The sequence below is a fragment of the Carassius auratus genome, chromosome 40 (assembly GCF_003368295.1).
Source record: "Carassius auratus strain Wakin chromosome 40, ASM336829v1, whole genome shotgun sequence".
Taxonomy (NCBI): domain Eukaryota; kingdom Metazoa; phylum Chordata; class Actinopteri; order Cypriniformes; family Cyprinidae; genus Carassius; species Carassius auratus.
The window spans coordinates 20817193-20835288 of record NC_039282.1 but is presented as its reverse complement, the minus strand read 5'-3'; the positions used below and the strand labels follow the sequence as shown (position 1 = coordinate 20835288).

Genomic DNA, 18096 nt, shown 5'->3' with positions numbered 1-18096 from the left:
CCTATGCCAATGTTTAAACTAATCCTCGTAAATGAAGAATTTATTATCTTTATATACATGGGACGGGTAGGTCGACGGAGGCTTCCATGTAGTTCCGCCATCTTGCAAAACTATAATAGCAGAGAGGGACAAAAAGTACTAAGCCAACGCGTTTCCACAACGCGTTTTCGGTCAGAGCCAGAAACGCAGGTGCAGAGCAGTGAGAGGCGCTTGAAACTGCACCGGCAAGTTTAAAAGTCTGGATTGCATTCTTATTATGGACCATACATATGCCACGCCACAGGAGAAGAAAACATCGTCGCCAAAACAGTCAAAAATAGAACGAAAAAGTAAACGTGACCGTAGATTACAGAAAACAAGAGTTAATGTCGGGGAAGCTTTTTCTAGGTGGAAAGAGCTAATGCTTGATAAAGATTTCAAAAGAGACGCTGAAGTGGCCAGTTTTCTTCTCGACAGGTAAGTCAGTGTTACAATCTATATTATAATATGTTTTTTATATCTAACAATGCATATAATTCAGAAAATATAACGAATAAAGAAGACATAACTACTAATTACAATATTTCATGTTTTCCACAGTCAGTAATTCATACTGTAACATTCGTTTGTTAGTTGTCATGTTGCAGTTTGTTTGAAATAACACACCTGTTTACCTGAAGGAAAACTCGACGAAGTGCTATTAGAAGACATCCCGTCAAAGCCTTTTGGTACATATCGCCTACCGTAGATGCAATGCGCATTTGAAAAAGCGAGGCGCTGGAGAGCAAAATTAGTTTGAATGCAAAATACAATTTCACCACTAGATGGGAGTAATTCCTACTTAGTGCCCCTTTAAGTCAAACTGTGCATGCCAGAATGACAAGATTTGGGTCGTTTATTCTCTTTTTTCCAAACACAATGTAAAATAAGATAATCCTAAGAATAAATAAAAGAAATTGACTGAAATATAAAAAATATGAGAATCTGAAAGAATGATCAGAATCTGAAAACTCTTCGGGCTAAGTTCATTGCATTAATTTCCAATAGTGTGAAAATTAGTGCATGTCTAAGGAGTCCATTTAAAAACGTATATATAAATATGCAAAAAAATTACGTTTTACAAAAGAAAATACAGTTTTGCAAACGAAAATTAAAGTATAAAGAAAAATTTAACATAAATGAAACAGCGCAAAAGCAATGATTTTGCAAAACATATTTTCCATGGTCATATCTATTAATTTATTTGCAACGCTGCTTTTATTTTGCGTGTCAGTCAAGTTTGAGCTTGAGGTGCCATTTTTCCTTTGCGCTTCACTTTTCTGCACGTCTCACTGAGGCACTGTTTTGACGTGGGGGCGGAGTCAAGGGACGGGGGCGTGTACAACATGCCTCCATGGAAGTGACGTCATCGGCCCTAGACGCAGGTCCAGTCATGATGAGCAGAGGCTCGCGAGTGGATCGTTTGTTTTTATTCAATAGCATTAAAACAGATCCAGAAGCATCCAGAATAAAACATGAAGTTACTGAGGAACGAACAGGTCGGTGTCCGTTCTTGATTCTTCGTTGTTGACAGTTTTGGTGGTAACTTTGTCACATGTTGTGCGTAGCCTGCGTTTATGGACACACAAAGTTAAATTCTGCGCCTTTTCAGGAAATCATGGAAAGATGAACGAGATTCATAATGCAGTGAAACAACTCGTTGCGTGATATAACCAATTAAAAACAGTTATATGCTCTTAAAATTCAAAAGATTGAGGCAAACATTGCCCTACATATGAGTTTTTTTACCTGATTTATATTGTATCTCAGTTAACACACTTGCCTACGTCTGCAAGATGTCTGTTAAAGATCACTTCAGAGATCGCATTCACTGTGTTACTTTATTTAGAGCATTGTTTCATGTAAAAATGCATTTAATATTCTCTCTCTCACACACCACACACACACACACACACACACACACACACACACACACACATATATATATATATGTATGTATGTACTTTTCTTTTTCTAAAGCTACTTTTTGCAGTATCTATTTCATGCTTTTCTCATGTAACACATTTTTTTAATTATATTTTTTTTGGGGGGGGGAATTTCAACCAAATTTAATAAGTATTTAAGATGTGATACAGATTCTCTGTTGCTTTCTGCTGTTAAATCAGGTTTCTCTTAAACTGATCCTAACTTTTTTTTAGACCAGATGGAAGTAAAACAGCAAAGACATGAGGTGAATGAAGTGGAGGAGAAACATAATTTCAAAACTCAAAGTACAAAAGACAAACCACTTCACACATGCTCACAGTGTGGAAAGAGTTTCATACACAAAGGAAACTTTAAGACTCACGTGAGGATCCACACTGGAGAGAAACCACACACGTGTCCTCAGTGTGGAAAGAGTTTTACTGATGCATCAGGTCTCCGTTATCATCTGCATATTCACTCTGGAGAAAAGCCTTTTAACTGTGATCAGTGTGGTAAAAAGTTCATTTCTTTATCACGTCTAAAGGCACACCAGAAAGTTCATACAGATGGGAAGCCTTATGTATGTTCTTACTGTGGAAAGTGTTTTTCACTGCTGAACAACTGTAAACGGCACCAGAAAATACACACCGGTGAGAGAGATCATGTGTGTTGTGAGTGTGGGATGAGCTTCACTACAGCTGCTGATTTAAAAATGCATTTAAGAATTCATACTGGAGAGAAACCGTACAAGTGCTCCTACTGTGACAAGAGTTTTATTCGGTCCACACACTTGAAAACACATGAGCGAGTTCATACTGGAGAGAAACCATACCACTGTACTCAGTGTGGAAAGAGTTTCGCACGTACCGAAGGTCTCAAAAATCATATGCTCTGCCACGCTGGAGAAAAGCCATTTAACTGTGATCAGTGTGGTAACAAGTTTATTTCTTCATTACTTTTAAAAAAACACCTGACAATTCATTCAGAGGAGAAGCCTTATGTGTGTTCTTACTGTGGAAAGTGTTTCACACTGGCGAACTACTGTAAACGGCACCAGAAAATACACACCGGTGAGAGAGATCATGTGTGTTGTGAGTGTGGAAAGAGCTTTTTTACAGCTGCCAAATTAAAAATGCACTTAAAAGTTCATACTAGAGAGAAACCTTAAAAGCGCTCGTCTGGAAACCTGAATGTACATGAGCGGGTTCAAACTGGAGAGAAACCATACCACTGTACTCAGTGTGGAAAGAGTTACAAACATTTATGTAGTCTGGTGACTGATATGGAAAATAGTTGTTCTGTGTCACTGTGAGACAGAAATGACAGTGTGTTCTCTGACAGTTTTGTTGTTTTATTTTGAAGCTGTGAGAAAAAAAGTTATATTGAGTTGTATTTGTAACAGATGGATATTTATTTATAAATACATTTCTAACACCCACTTTAAGTATGATTAAGAATGTTTTTTTTTTTCTTTTTACTTGATGTTGAGAAATTGCTTGTTTCTCATGTAAGGGTTCTGTATAACAAAATAAAAAAACTACAATTTAATTGAGAATTACTTTGTTTTTGTGTGATTTTAAGCAATGTGCTAGTCCCTTACAGTACTTTAGTATAATGTTTAACCTGTTATTCTAATATATATAAAATATAAAAATGTTGAAATGTCTCAACAACTTGCTATTTTTGTAATTTTGAAAGTTCCAAAAAAAAATTTTTAAAAATAGAACGTTCAGAATCTGATTCAGTCTTTGGAACGTTAGTGCAGTTAAGTGTCCAGTAGGTGGCGGAATACACTAAAATGTTCTATAGTTTGCCACACAAATCCAAAAGATTACAGTTCTGGGTTACATCACGATTATATTTCTTCTTATAAAGCTGTTTATATGCTAATAATATACAACTTAACTTAAATATGTCACCTTTTCTCACTCCCACAACAATTCAGCTGTAAACACTGATGAATATTCACAACATCCTACAACAGCAGGACAAACTCCAGGAGCATCAGCTGAAATCTGTTACAGATGGAGCTTGTTAAAGAGGAGGCTGAAGATGTGAGTGATCCAGAATGAATCATGAAGATACTGAGTAACAAACAGGTTGGTGTCCATTCTTGATTCTTCATTCTTGACTGTTTTGATAGCTGTGAAGTAATAAGTAGTAGGTCTAAACTGGATGATTAATGCAGTTTTCGCTTGAACTGATTCTAGCTTGTTTATTAGACTGTGCACCTGCTCACAGTGTGGACAGTTACTCACCACTAAAAGGCATCAGAAAAAACACAATGGAGATAAACCATATCAGTGTGAAAAGACTTTCACAAATACAGATAGTCTCAAAAATCATCTGCATGCTAAAAAGTGCTATATAAATAAACTTTAATAGATTTTATTTTGTAGGTCCAAAAAATAGCTAATGCTCCATGATGGCCTGCGCGTATGTCTACATTTTGTTCGGAGCACATGTAAACCAATCTCTTTTTAAAAGATATGCCTGCGTAGTGTCACATTTTCTCCTCCCACATGGTTCATATTACTTTAGTGTACATATTAGTGCCTAAATGGTACATTTGAGTGTTTATTTATTTATTTAAGTTACTGCCCCAGTTCAGTTCAGTAAAAGTAATGTTTGAGATTTGAATCCACATCAAAGGAGTTTGAGTTTTCCGCGCCCCCTTGAGGAAGACGAGCCAATAACAGCTGCTGCTCAGTGAGTCACGCGCATGCGCGCTACGACAGATGTTCACGACAGTGGAGGACGCGTTCACAGCAGAAGCATGAAAACTGCAGTTCTTACATCTGGGCTGGCTGACATATTATGATAAAGATGGAGATTTTTAAAAAGGAGATTGATATGTGTGATCCAGAACCATCCAGAATGAATCATGAAGATACTGGGGAACAAACAGGTTGGTGTTCATTCTTTATTCTTCATTGTTGACTGATCAGCTGATGAAGGTGGCTGTAGTTATAAAATAATAGCAACTGTCAAAATAATAATATAAAGGTAGGTAAATTTAATGCATTTCTATAAACATAACCTTTTATAGCATTACCTTCCTTCCCATAAATGCCTGACAATGGAAGCCCAATACTCCTCAAAATAAAAAATGAATTGTTATTGCGACTTTTCATCTCACAAATATGACCTTTTTCACAAATTCTGAGTCTATATCTTACGTTTCTGACTTTTTCTCACAATAATTATATTTTATAATTGTAATTCTATTATTTATATACAATTTTGAGGGATAAACTTGTGTTAAAAAAAAGTTTAAATTGTTTGATTAAAAAATACAGTTACCCTTTTAAAACCCAATGCAAACGCACAGTTCTCATATATAAACTCAATTCAGAGAAGAAACGTTTATTTTCATAAATTGCGAGAAAAAAGTCAGAATTGTTAGGTATAAATATAGTCTCTTTGTTTTTCATCCATTGACAGAAACAAGCTTCCACACTTGACCTTCTTCCTCACTTTTTCATTTGTAAAGATTTATTTCCTATGTTCATCCTTAGACCTGACGGAAACGAAGGAGGAACATTTAGAACCGAACGAAGAGGAAAATAATTTCTCCCAAAGACCAGAAGCCAAAACCCCCTTCGCCTGCCCTCAATGTGAAAAGAGGTTCACACAGAAAGGAAGTCTCATTAGTCACCTCAGAATTCACACCGGAGAGCGTCCCTACACGTGTCCACACTGCGAAAGGAGCTTCACCCGTAAATACAGCCTGAATGTGCACTTAAGAGTCCATACTGGAGAGAAACCATACGCTTGTTCTCAATGTGCAAAGACTTTCACGCAAAAGGAACACCTGAATAATCACATACGAATTCACGCTCGAGAGAAACCCTTCGTGTGTCAGCAATGTGGAAGTGGTTTCACACGTAACGACAGCTTGAAGAACCACTCCAGAATCCACACTGGCATAAAACCCTTTATTTGCCCTCAGTGTGGAAGGAGTTTTAACTGGGCTCACAATTTCAACAGCCACCTGCGCTCTCATGCTGAAGTGAAGCCTTGTGATCAATGTGGCGAAAAATGTCCATCTGCGTCCGCTTTAAGATATCACCTCCAAGCTCATGCAAACGAAAGGCTTTACTTCTGTCCTTCATGTGGAAAGAGTTTTGCAAGGCTGGACTCTTTTAAAGTGCACCAGAAGTTGCATAGCGGCGTGAGACCTCACGTGTGCCCAGACTGCGGCCGGACGTTTAATAAAGCCACCAACTTGAAAGAGCACCAGAAGATTCATTCTGGAGAAAGACCGTACACGTGTTCGCTCTGTGACAAGAGTTACAGCCAGTCGGGATCCCTGAAGGCACACGAGCGGGTTCATACCGGAGAACGACCGCATCGCTGCGCTCAGTGTGGGAAGAGTTTCTTCAAATCGAGTCATCTGTTGGCACATACAGAAATACACCGTCCAAAGGCTTCACAGCGATAAACCACAAACAGACTTGGAACTTTCTAAGAAGATATTGTCTGGTGCAAGTGCAGTGTTTTGTGTGGACAATGTAAAGCATTTAAATATATATATGCATATGTATGCATGATAGCTGAAATAACATAAAGAGATGTAAAAAACAAGACGGTTTTTCATGCACTGGTCAATTTTGAGATTAGATTTTTTTTAGACTTGTGGACAGAAAATATTCTAAATACACCTTCAAAAATGTATTTTATTGCACTTTATGTATCTGCATCTGATTACATACAGTTTTCTCAAAATAATTTTTCCCCTTCACTTCAGCTGCAGTTTTACACACACACACACACACACACACACACCACATGTTATTTCTATGTTCTGATGCTTTTTAGCAGAGGGGTTTGTTCATATACCATTCTCCTGATATATATTTAACATTTTATTCCTGAAAACATGTTGAAAATGCATTATTTTCTGGCTTTTAGATGGTTTTTTGAATTTATAGAGTGATAAAAAGTGTGATTAAAAACCTCTAATGTGTCAACAAAATGAAAGGAATTTTTAACCCGACTTTATCCAGTGTTCAGATTGGTATGAAAATAAGTGCAAATTTAATCAGATAAAGCATCATAAGACTTTTGGGTATGCTGATATATATGTTTAATATGACCATTTTCACCTGCAGTGTTTTACATGTTTTACAAAATACATAATTTTCATAAAATATCCCTGTATTACTTCTGTAGCGGAACTGACATTGAACTGCCTCCAGAGGGCGCAAACAGTCCACAATGCATTTATAGTTGATGGTTTATCCTGCAACAAACTTTAGCTGATGTACATGGTCATGTGCAAATTTAATAATGGATAATGGTTGTGATTAATTAATGATTGGCATTTTGCAATCTGTGTTTAAAGAATATGAGCTATTATGTAAAAATTGCAATTTTCAGAGCGTTGTGGAATAAATAAGTGTTTCCTACTTTTACTCCTTTTTACAGTTCTGGTGCTCTCTGGGTGCCCTGCCCTTCACAAAAGCAAGTAAGTTTTATATTTTGTACGATAATCTGGTGTTGAAGTATTGCAAATGATGATATGCATCACTTATAAATTAGTTTGGCAGTCAAAAACAGTTCCTGGCCAGAAAATGAACTCTATATTTCTAATATATTTCTATATTTCTAATATCTAATATTCTAATATCTCTCTGAATAATGTCAGGGTTGATGTTTTTTGATGATAAGCAGGTGAATATAAACATCACTGATCATCACTCTGTTTAACAGGTTGGTCAACTCTGTCCTCAGCTGATAATAATGAGGACAGAGTAATGTTGTTGCATTTAATTTATTTTCTGTTCTTTAAAAAATGTGTTTGTAAAATTCAACATTATTGCCTTATTTTATTATTTTCTCTCTTCCTCTTTGGTGTTATGATTGCTTCCTGTTAGTGAGAGGAGACCAACGGTTTTAGTTAACTAAAATTGTAAAAAGAAATATATATATATATATATATATATATATATATATATAGGTAAAATTTTGGTAATTTAAAGAGAGCTGAAGTAAAATCAAATAAAAAAATATTAGATTGTAAATGTAAACTTGAAAATGTTCAACTTGAAGTTTAGAAATGTTGACTTGGCAACTATCAGAAAATTTGTACTGAAATGAATAAAACTTAAATAAAATAAAGTTAAAAAGATGTATGCAAAAAAAAAAAATAAGATTAAAAACTTAAATAAATTAAAGTTAAAAAGATATATGCAAAAAAAAAATAATAAGATTAATAAAAATGACAAAAGGGTATGGCAAAATTATATATATATATTAAAAAAAGTTTAAATAAAAACTAAAAATATAAAAATAAGTTCATTTATAAATTGCATAAATTAAAGCTAAATAGAAACATTTATAAACAATTAATAAAAAATGCCAAAAGCGAATAAAAAAATTTAAATTTTTTTTTATTAAAAACGTATAATATAAAAATAAAAGTTAATTTTACTAAATGTGTGAAATATGAGTTATAGTTAACAAAACTATTAATGAAAAATCCCCGAAGCACAAACTAAAAAACAAAAACAAAATATATATATATATATATATATATATATATATATATATATATATATATATATATATATATATATATATATATATATATATAAATGTAAATATTGTATAAACATTATAATAGAATGGAAATAATACAGAAATATTACTTGGGAGAAATTTGACTGTTTGGAAGTATCTGGCACTGTAATTTAGAATATATGAAGTGAAACAGTATGCAGTGTACAATGCTAGACGTTTCAGACAGTATTATGCTTCACTGTGTATCCCTATGTTGTGTGTTCAATCCTTTGAGGTCATCTCATAAATAAATATGCTGCTTATGCTGCACTTTTTGATGTACTGCACATTTGTTTAAATATAGGAGGTCGTTCAGGTTGTTTGTGAAAATAGAAAATACTCAAACTGCAGAAATAGTATGAGAGTAGTTTGCTATTGTAGTCTCTGATGTGTCAGATCTCAGCACACACACTGTGTGTCTACTCTGTAGACTAAAGAGACGTTTGGGAAAGAGGATTTTTATTTTCTCCAGGTATTTCTTTTGATTGTTTCAGAGCAAAATTATATTTTTTCTGTGTCAATACATATTTGTTTGTAGGACTCACAGGACAAGTGGGTGGGGCCTCTGTAAGGGGGCGGAGACATGGCCTGGAAGGCGGAGCCGGGGACCACGCCCACTTCTAGCTCAGCCAGTATTAACCAAGTACTCTGTTACTAATCATTAGATCACTAATGTCTCCCCAAATATTATTTTTCTTTCAGTGAGAACAGATTTATGGTTTCTCTATTGTGTTCTCCAGAATTAATGGAGGCGGTTTATCACACAGCAGGTCAATGTGATCCGATTACTATCATTGCTGTGCTCTGTAATCACAGTCTTCAGAAAGACATGGAGATTATGAGAGCGAGAGAGAGAGTGTGATTGTTGTCCTACACAGTAAAGCCACTTGTGGAAACTTCAAGACTGTTATTATCTGAATTGAAGAGCTTTCTCTGAGCGACCAGAAGTCAGTCGTGTTCAGGGAGGGCTGATGCCTCGCACTTGTGCCCAGATTTCCAAAACGCTGACTACGATCAAGAATAGTCTCGTTTTTATAGCCTCGGTCTGTTTGACCTTTCCTAGAGAGACGAATGGATGACCTTTGAAGACGGCCTCCCAGGCGGAGAGACTTCTTGGGAACAGCCTTGGATGCTGGTATAGCATTAAAATAAACAAGCAAACAGTTTGTGAAACTGTGCTGCTGCTAGTATTCAGACCTATTTAAGCAAAACGCATTCCTCATTGCTGTGCATCTCTGCAGAAATTGCATTTGTAAGCGTTTTGCATTGCTTGCATTACTTTTGCACAACAATTTGTATTGCAAATGCTTGCAGTTAACAATAATTCATCGTCCATTGGTTTATATTTCATGCGCAGAAAGCTGAGAAAGTATTTTAAAATGAAATTGTAATATTTATTATCTTTTCCTTGATGCAAACAGCTATTAAACTGGGTTCAGACCAAGCAATCAAAGTGTTAAAATAAGCACTTTTGTTGAGTGTGTTTGTGTTTATCACAAGAAAAAGAGACATTCATTTTTACTCATTATTTCTGTGAAATTTACGAGCAACTTCTGAGTGAAAATAGTTTCAAAGTTAATCCTACTTTAGTTTTTATTATTTTCTCAACAGTCCAGCAATGTCCTTTGACATTTATGGTATTATTTTGTATTATTATTATTATTAGAAACTCTTAAATTCAGTTGATTAGACATCCGTTTTGAATATTAAATTGTAATTAAACCATTAAGAATGGAATAGAGCTTCATATCTGGACTATATTGAATCTCATCTTCACCCGAATATACTACAATGAATATTGTAACTGTCTAGACATTAAATTTTTCTGCCCTATTCATTTTTTTTTTCTCTCTTTCCCTAATGTGTTTCATATGGGATAGTCCTGTTTTATTTAATAATCTGAGCTATGTTTTTTTTTTTTTTTTGGTTTGTTTCTTTCCGGTGACATCTTGTAATTTTTTTATTACATTAAAAATTTAGTTTAAAAAAATTTATAAAATAAAAAATTATATATAAGTTATAATATTTTTTTTTTGCATCTTTTGTATAGTGTCCATGCAATGTGTGTTGTGAATGCATCCACCAAACAACAATTCATCTTCCACTGGTTTATATTTTACATGCAGAATGCTGAGAAAAGTATTCAGGTTTATGTAATGCCAGATCAGATTAACATAGGCCATACAAATCAGTCTCTTTTCTCTCAGAGTTGTGTCCAGTTTCATGTAATTCACCCCAAAATGTCACAAAAAAGACAAATTGGCATTTACATGTCAGTTAAATAACCTCTTCATCTTTAAATGGGTTGTTTGTGACAGAAATAAGGGTGTGATATAAAGTAACCCATGCTCATAAAACTGGGTTTATAATCATAATTTTTCATGATTATTTTTGTCATTTAAATATCTCTTTACTTCAACACCGAGATGTTGTTTCCCTTCAGTGATAGATGTAGAGCAGTGTTTCCTAATTTGACTCGGATGAAAAGAACTAGCTTATAATAGTTATTTGTTTATGAAACTGAGCAAATAAGGACATTAGAAGCAATATTGTCTTATTAGCTCTAGATTTTGTAGCAGTTTTTTGCCATTTAGTTTTTATTTTATACATATATGTTCTGAAATTAATCAGACTTTTGAATCAAGCATTACAGATTTTGATTTTAAAAATAAAGTATGTGAAAATCAATGAAAAAATACAGCAAAATATAAAGTAATGATTTATATTTATTAATTATACGTTTAAAATACAATATATTTTACTTTTATTACAAAAAATATATTTAAATGCTATTTTAATATATTGTAATATGATGTATATTAATATATCAAATACTAATATATTAATATATTTTATATTCATTGCTAAATAATTGCACATCTATTTAAATGTATTACAAAAAATTTGAATAATCTTTTATTAAATACATTTAAATATAATTTTATATTTTAAAATATAAATATAAATGATGTATAAAAATGTATAATGTAAATAACTGTAAATAAATAACTTTAAATAGTCTGTGAATTTCTATTGAGATTTGTATTTAAAAAGCAGCTGGATTCAGAGTAGTTATGGTTTACTAAAACTAAAACCATAAAACAACATTGGGTTAATTTTTATTATAGGTAACTATTTCTGTTATTTCTTACTTGATGTATTATGTTTTAAAGTATGAAGATGTTTAGTTGCGTATAGCATTATTTATTTAAAGTTAGTTTAACTTGATGTATTAAAATAATTAAAAACAAAATATTAATAAATTAAATTTTAAATGCATGAAGACTATATAGATTTATTTAAAACAAACACAAACTTGTTTTATTTTGTTCAACTTCATGTATTAAAATAAATAAAACTGCAGCTGAAACAAAATCTAAATTATATAGAGATATAAAAAAAGCACAACAAATTAATTGTATCTTAATGTTACTTAAATAACATTGGCTGGAAATCATTTATTTTTAATGCTGATGCAATGCAATAAACTTGACCTTTTTTAGCTTCATGCAAATAAGCAGCAATGGAAATACTATTATTAGCCTGTATATATTAGAGCACATTTAATTTTAAAGTCCAGTGTTAAAAAAAAAAAAAAAAATGCATGATGTCTAGAAATATGCGGCTGCTTTAATACATCAGCAATGAGTTTCTGAACAAGCAGCCTGCGGTTGTATATTCGTCTGAGCATCGTAAGACAGACTGGCATCAGCAGATGGTGAGGAACAATCTCTCAGTCTGGCTCTGATGTGGTTTGGTGTTTCTCTGATTTTCTACTAAAATCCATTATAAGAAACTGAGACGTCACAGTCGCCTTGGACATGAGAAATATAAAAGTGACAAACATTTGCACATTTTAGCAGCACATCTCTCTCTCTCTCTCTCTCTCTCTCTCTCTGCCAAGTTACCATGGCATAGCAGCTTAAAGTGTTATTAATGTATTCATTTCCTCAGTTTCACCAGTAGCAGCAGCCAAATTTTGTGTGTGTTTGTGTAATTGCATGTAGAGCTGCGTCATATTGCATTAAGGCTGGTTCACACGGCAGGATAATTGGGCCGATTTTAGCCCCGATTCAGCCCTTCCGACAATCTTAGGATGCTCCGATTATCGTAAAATAATCTGATCAAATATTCCTGCCGTGTGTGGTGTGTTAAGACTAATCTCCTCTGCTCGGAAGAATGTCGGGACCGCTCCGATCTCAAATCGGGGATATCCAACATGTTGGATTTATTTTGCCCGATTTCTTCTCGTGTGTGGTGTCCCCCGAGGACAAACAATCACGCAGCCTGTGGACTGTGGCGTGTAGCCAATCAGAACGCGAGGTGACCAGGCAGTGATAGTACCGGGAAACAAAATCAAAACAGCCGGCGTATATAATATAACAAATACAAATAAAGTCGATGGGCATAACTACATCCACAACTGCAGTCCACCAGAGTACATGGAAACTAATATATGAACGTTTATTTCAACGGTTATTAATCTGTGTAGTACGTAACAACATTTCTATGAGATAAAACAACAACTTATCTCCATATCATGATATAGCAAGTATAGTCCATGCTCGCGTCGTCTCCACCTCTTTGACCATCGCCTTTTCTTATTTTTCTTATGTTTTTTTCCCGTTAAAAACAAAGCACAAACTATGGCCACTGCATCCTCTTCGTCCGCCATGATTGTTTACTCTAAAGTCACGTTTGATCTCGAGGGATTTTGCGAGATTTCCCGTCTGACCTGGGAATGCTCGGGAGTCAAATCGGTTCGTGTGTGATGTGTTGATATTGCCGTGTGGCTGCACACCACACACGGAGCGACCAAAACTGTTAGACCCGTGATTTTTTATCGCCGTGTGTGGGGTCTCTCAGGTTTGGAAAATCTGCCGACAATTTTAAAATCGTCCCGTGTGAACCAGGCCTTAGTTTCAGCTGCACTCCATTCAAACTTTTATAGAGAATTTTTGGAACACTGACCTCACATTTATAGAATGTTCATTATTCAAAATCTGACTGACAGCGATGATGTCATTGACACATTTGCATACAGAATTAACAACTGGATTCCATCCATAAAATCTTTGCTTGCTTGGTCTCTTTTATGTTTTGCATCCATTTCTTCATCCTCATCTTTGTTTTATTACATTTTTATGTTTTAAAAAAATGTAGTTTGTACATTTCTCACATTTTCTCACATTAATAGAATGTACACAGTCTGAAATATAACAAACAGCAATCATTTAATATTTACATGGTTAAATGGTTTTCTCACTTGCATTTATTTTCAAAATGATATGTGCAAGAATTATTTATATTTATATATTTTTTTGCAACTTTGTAGTTGTCTTTTCAGTTTTATGTAATTTGACTTTACTTATAGTAATGCATTACACAAATGTTCAGTTAGTTACTGTTTTTTTATCTATTAACTAACATTTACTAATGAGCAATACATTTGTATTTGACCATGTGACATTTGACTGGTGTGGTGGAACATCACATGGTCTACACCGGAAACAAAGTATAGAGCGGACATTGCGTCACTGAGAGGCGACATTTCTTTTGGGACGGCCAGTTATTTATAATCGGAATTTCTCTGAAATAAAAAAAATCTTTGGAGACTTTTGAGATATTGTAAGTACACAACTGGAGGAAATATATCACACTGTGCAAGTTATTTTCTGAAATTGTATTACAAAATTCCTCCATATTGGAGCTTTAAAGGTTATGGCTATTTTGAAAATTTACAAGCGGAATCTTTCGTAATTCCTGATCCCGCTTTGAACTCCCGAACTGACTCAAATGATTCGCGAAGCCGCTCCGAACTCCCGAACTGATTCAAATGATTTGCGATCCCCAAACTGGCTCAAATGTTTCGCGAACCCGTTCCGAACTCTCGAATTGATTCAAATGATTCGCGAACCCGCTACGAACTCCCGAACTGATTCAAATGATTCGCGATCCCCAAACTGGCTCAAATGATTCGCGAACCCGTTCCGAACTCTCGAATTGATTCAAATGATTCGCGATCCCCATAACTGACTCAAATGATTCGCGATCCCGCTACGAACTCTCGAATTGATTCAAATGATTCGCGATCCCCATAACTGACTCAAATGATTCGCGATCCCGCCACGAACTCCCGAACTGATTCAAATGACTCACGATCCCCAAACTGACTCAAATGATTCGCGAACCTGCTCCGAACTCTGACATATATTCAGATATAAATGTAATTTAAAAAATAAGTTAATAATTTTCGATTTTCAAATATTGCACCTGTCAGACATAGTTAACCACTTTTAAAAAGCGTGAGGATAAGTAACAATTTTTGTGTCAGAGCTTTCACACTTTCATTCATAAATTCACCCCGTTTGTATTTGAAAAGCAACATTGATTGAATCGCGGAAATGGAACTTGCTGTATAAAGCAGAACGTCACGGAATTCGGCCATTTTCTAATGAATAAATCAAAGGTGGAGCATTTTATCAAATCTCGATATGGACTAGTGTCTGCAATATTAAAGGTGTTCAGTGCCTTTGTTAAAATACATAATGTAGGCAAATACAAAATAAACAATTTATGTACATGTTATTACAAATGCCATGTGATTGCTGCTGTTACACTTAGCCTACAGGACAATCAAATCCTTGTTTAGGCGACTGACCAAACATTTCATTCATATTCACTTAATCTTTCAGTTTTTGGCCACCTTTTTGCTATAAATGACACAGCCTTTATAATTTATTCAACAAAAAAAAACGTGCATATCACAACCCTTACAAAAATAAACCATGGTTTTATCATAGTAAAACTGCTTAGTTTCCTTTTGCATGATTTCTGAATGCTTGATACTATAAAATAAATTAGAGAATTTAGAGTCATAATAAAGTTATAGCCACAGGTAAATGTGGAGAGCTACAATTGTGATTTGTAAATAATACAATTTATTCATTTAGTTTTTTATTTGATTAAAGTTCTTTTTCACCCCTGTAGTAGATGTTTTTTTCATCATCATATTTGAGGAAGGGGGGCACAACAATACAATCCTGTTCAGGACACACAGGACACAAGGTGTGGGAATCTCTGGGAATGTGTGCTCTACTACACACACACACACACACACACACACACACACATACACACACACATACACACACACACACTGAAGCACGCGTGGTGTTTTCAGCTCTTCACTATATTGATGCATGATGTATGCTACACATGTGTACGTCAGCGCGCTATGAGAGGATTTCACCATTTCATTTGATAAAACTATCGTCATTCATTCGTATCGTATTCACAGACTGACAGAAACGGCAATGTCTTTACGACAACCTGTCAAAATAACATTTCGGTATAACTTGAAGAAATTTAAACAGAAATATAGTACTATTGCACAGTAGAGTATGCTATGTCACTTATTCCTTATATGAACTGTTTCAAATGCAAGACATTGATTGCATGAGATTAAGTTTGTAAATGATAGCCTGTGTCCTTTTGTAGTGTGCACATATATTTATCATCAAACTGTGATAACTGTGACTAAATTCAGTATATATACGTCTGCCATATGTTGTCACCCCTCACAAAATCCTGCCCCCTTTTCGCCACCCCATCAATATTTCTCTAGATCCGCCCCTGCACGCAGTATAACTAATTATTAGCGTTTTTTTGTTGTTGTTTTTTTTTTGCATCAACCTACGAACCCCTGTTTTGGCCCTTGAATTGTAAGACACATAATCTCTTAAACCAAGATGAAACTCACAGAAATGTAGGATAAAGTAACCGATAAAAGTCTGCATGCAAACAAAACTGTGGTGTTAAAGGATGTGTGTGTTTTGCAGATGATGGGAGATGTTCTGCGGGACACGCTGGAGATTTTAGCGTGCTGTCCTCTTCATTAATCACATGACGTGTTTGTTTTCTCTCATGCAGGTGTGCTTGTGTCTGCCGAACAGCGTGTCTCTGACCGAAGGTCACTGTTTGATCGTCCCCGTCCAGCATCACACATCGGCCACGGGTCTGGACGAGGACATCTGGAGCCAAATACAGGTACAAACATTACAAACACATGCACTCATGTATATACAGTATACTCATCTATTTGTGCTACAGACATGAATAATCAGTAATTAAATTAATATAAACATTTGATTAGTCGACTCTCTTTCTCTGTACACCTCTCAACTCATTCACTCTCGCTCATAGATGTTCAGAAGTGCTTTGGGACGCATGTTTGAGTCTCAGGTGTTGGAGGCAGAAACTCAGAATTGTGAGAGAAAAAAGTCATTATTTAAACACGTATTTTTTACAGTGGGAGGAAAGAAGCTTCCATTAGTTTTTAGCTTTAAAAAAGACTGGTATATACAGGTAATTCTGCTTGAACAGTAATATGCATGGTTTGTATTTGATGTAGTGTCATCAGGAGAGCAGCTGTTGTGCTGGGGTCAGAAGGACAGCACAGACGAGCTGATGTTTTATGAGGGTGTTTAACAGCACTGTCACAGATCGCTCAGGGGTCACAGGTGAGCGTGGAGGTCACTGTAATGTGGGTGTTTGATTGTTTAGTCATGTGGCATTACAGACATTAACACACACACACGCACAGAAATAATTACAACGCTGAACTGCACAATTTGTCACACAGTGCTGCACAGACACAGACTGCCAGAGATCTCCATTGGATTTACACTGGAGGCGTTCTCCAGTACATGCCACACACAGGTAACACAACTAATAAACAGCAGTGGAGCATTGTGAATATTGCTAATACTGAATACTGAAAATGTGATTATATAATTAATGAGCTGTAAGTTTAATTGCAGGTACTGAGTAGTAAATGTTGTCTCAGTCTTCAGTTTGATTCATTAATATATACATACTGTATATATGTGTGTATAGATATATATACAATCAGATTATAATTATATAATCAGATTCACATTCTTTGTTATTTTTACAGTTGGCATTACATTTAAGTTCAACCTATTTTCTAAATGCATGTTATAGGATCTTTAAAAAAATATATATATATTTTATTTTTGGACAATTCATACATGTTTCTTTTTTTTTTCTTTTGAAGATAATTTTTAATGAAAATGTCAACTTTAAACCCTCAGGATGAAATTAAATCTTGTGCTACATTTTTGTCCTTGTTCAAATTTCACATTGCAATTTAATAAATAGAAAGTTTGTGGTTTTTGTGCCTCTGTCACAAAGCTCGGTTACTAAAATAATGATTGTTTCCAGAGAGGTTTCCGAACAGGTCCTGCAAATACACAGCCCAAAAAAGCTCAAATATCTGCTCTTGAACAATTGCACATGGAAACCAGTTTGAAGATATTTTTTGCAATTCTGATTGCTGATACTAGTGGCATATAACACGCTTGATCGCTAATGTTTAATTTGAACCCAGTTGCTTCGATTGTCATTGCCTCCATGCACAATAAATGTTAAATAATGTTTTTTCAGTATGTAAAAAAAAAAAAAAAAATGGCGGTGTGTTAGTTTATTTATACGCACGCAGACAGACACAAGGCTGTTCCTGTGTTAATATGTGAATAGAAACAGGCAGAAGAGGGAAAGTGGGTC

At 34.8% G+C, this 18096-nt stretch overlaps 1 protein-coding gene and 1 long non-coding RNA gene across 3 annotated transcripts; both read left to right on the top strand.

The window, feature by feature from the left end:
- Window positions 1–1404: 1404 nt before the first annotated feature.
- LOC113058875 (gastrula zinc finger protein XlCGF8.2DB-like) lies at window positions 1405–7534 on the top strand. 2 transcript variants are annotated; one of them, XM_026227139.1, is made up of 4 exons: window positions 1405–1517; window positions 3890–4043; window positions 4597–4852; window positions 5463–7534. In XM_026227139.1, exons 3-4 carry the CDS (start codon window positions 4762–4764, stop codon window positions 6386–6388), a joined length of 1017 nt encoding a protein of 338 aa, XP_026082924.1. In that variant the 5' UTR covers window positions 1405–1517; window positions 3890–4043; window positions 4597–4761; the 3' UTR covers window positions 6389–7534. The 2 variants fall into 2 exon arrangements, with proteins under 2 accessions (XP_026082924.1, XP_026082926.1); XM_026227141.1 differs by lacking the exons at window positions 3890–4043; window positions 4597–4852; window positions 5463–7534 and adding an exon at window positions 2178–3473.
- Window positions 7535–16450: 8916 nt separating this feature from the next.
- LOC113059046 (uncharacterized) lies at window positions 16451–17231 on the top strand. The gene is made up of 3 exons (XR_003278055.1): window positions 16451–16557; window positions 16922–17030; window positions 17153–17231. It is a non-coding gene; the product is annotated as an uncharacterized LOC113059046 (long non-coding RNA).
- Window positions 17232–18096: the final 865 nt, after the last annotated feature.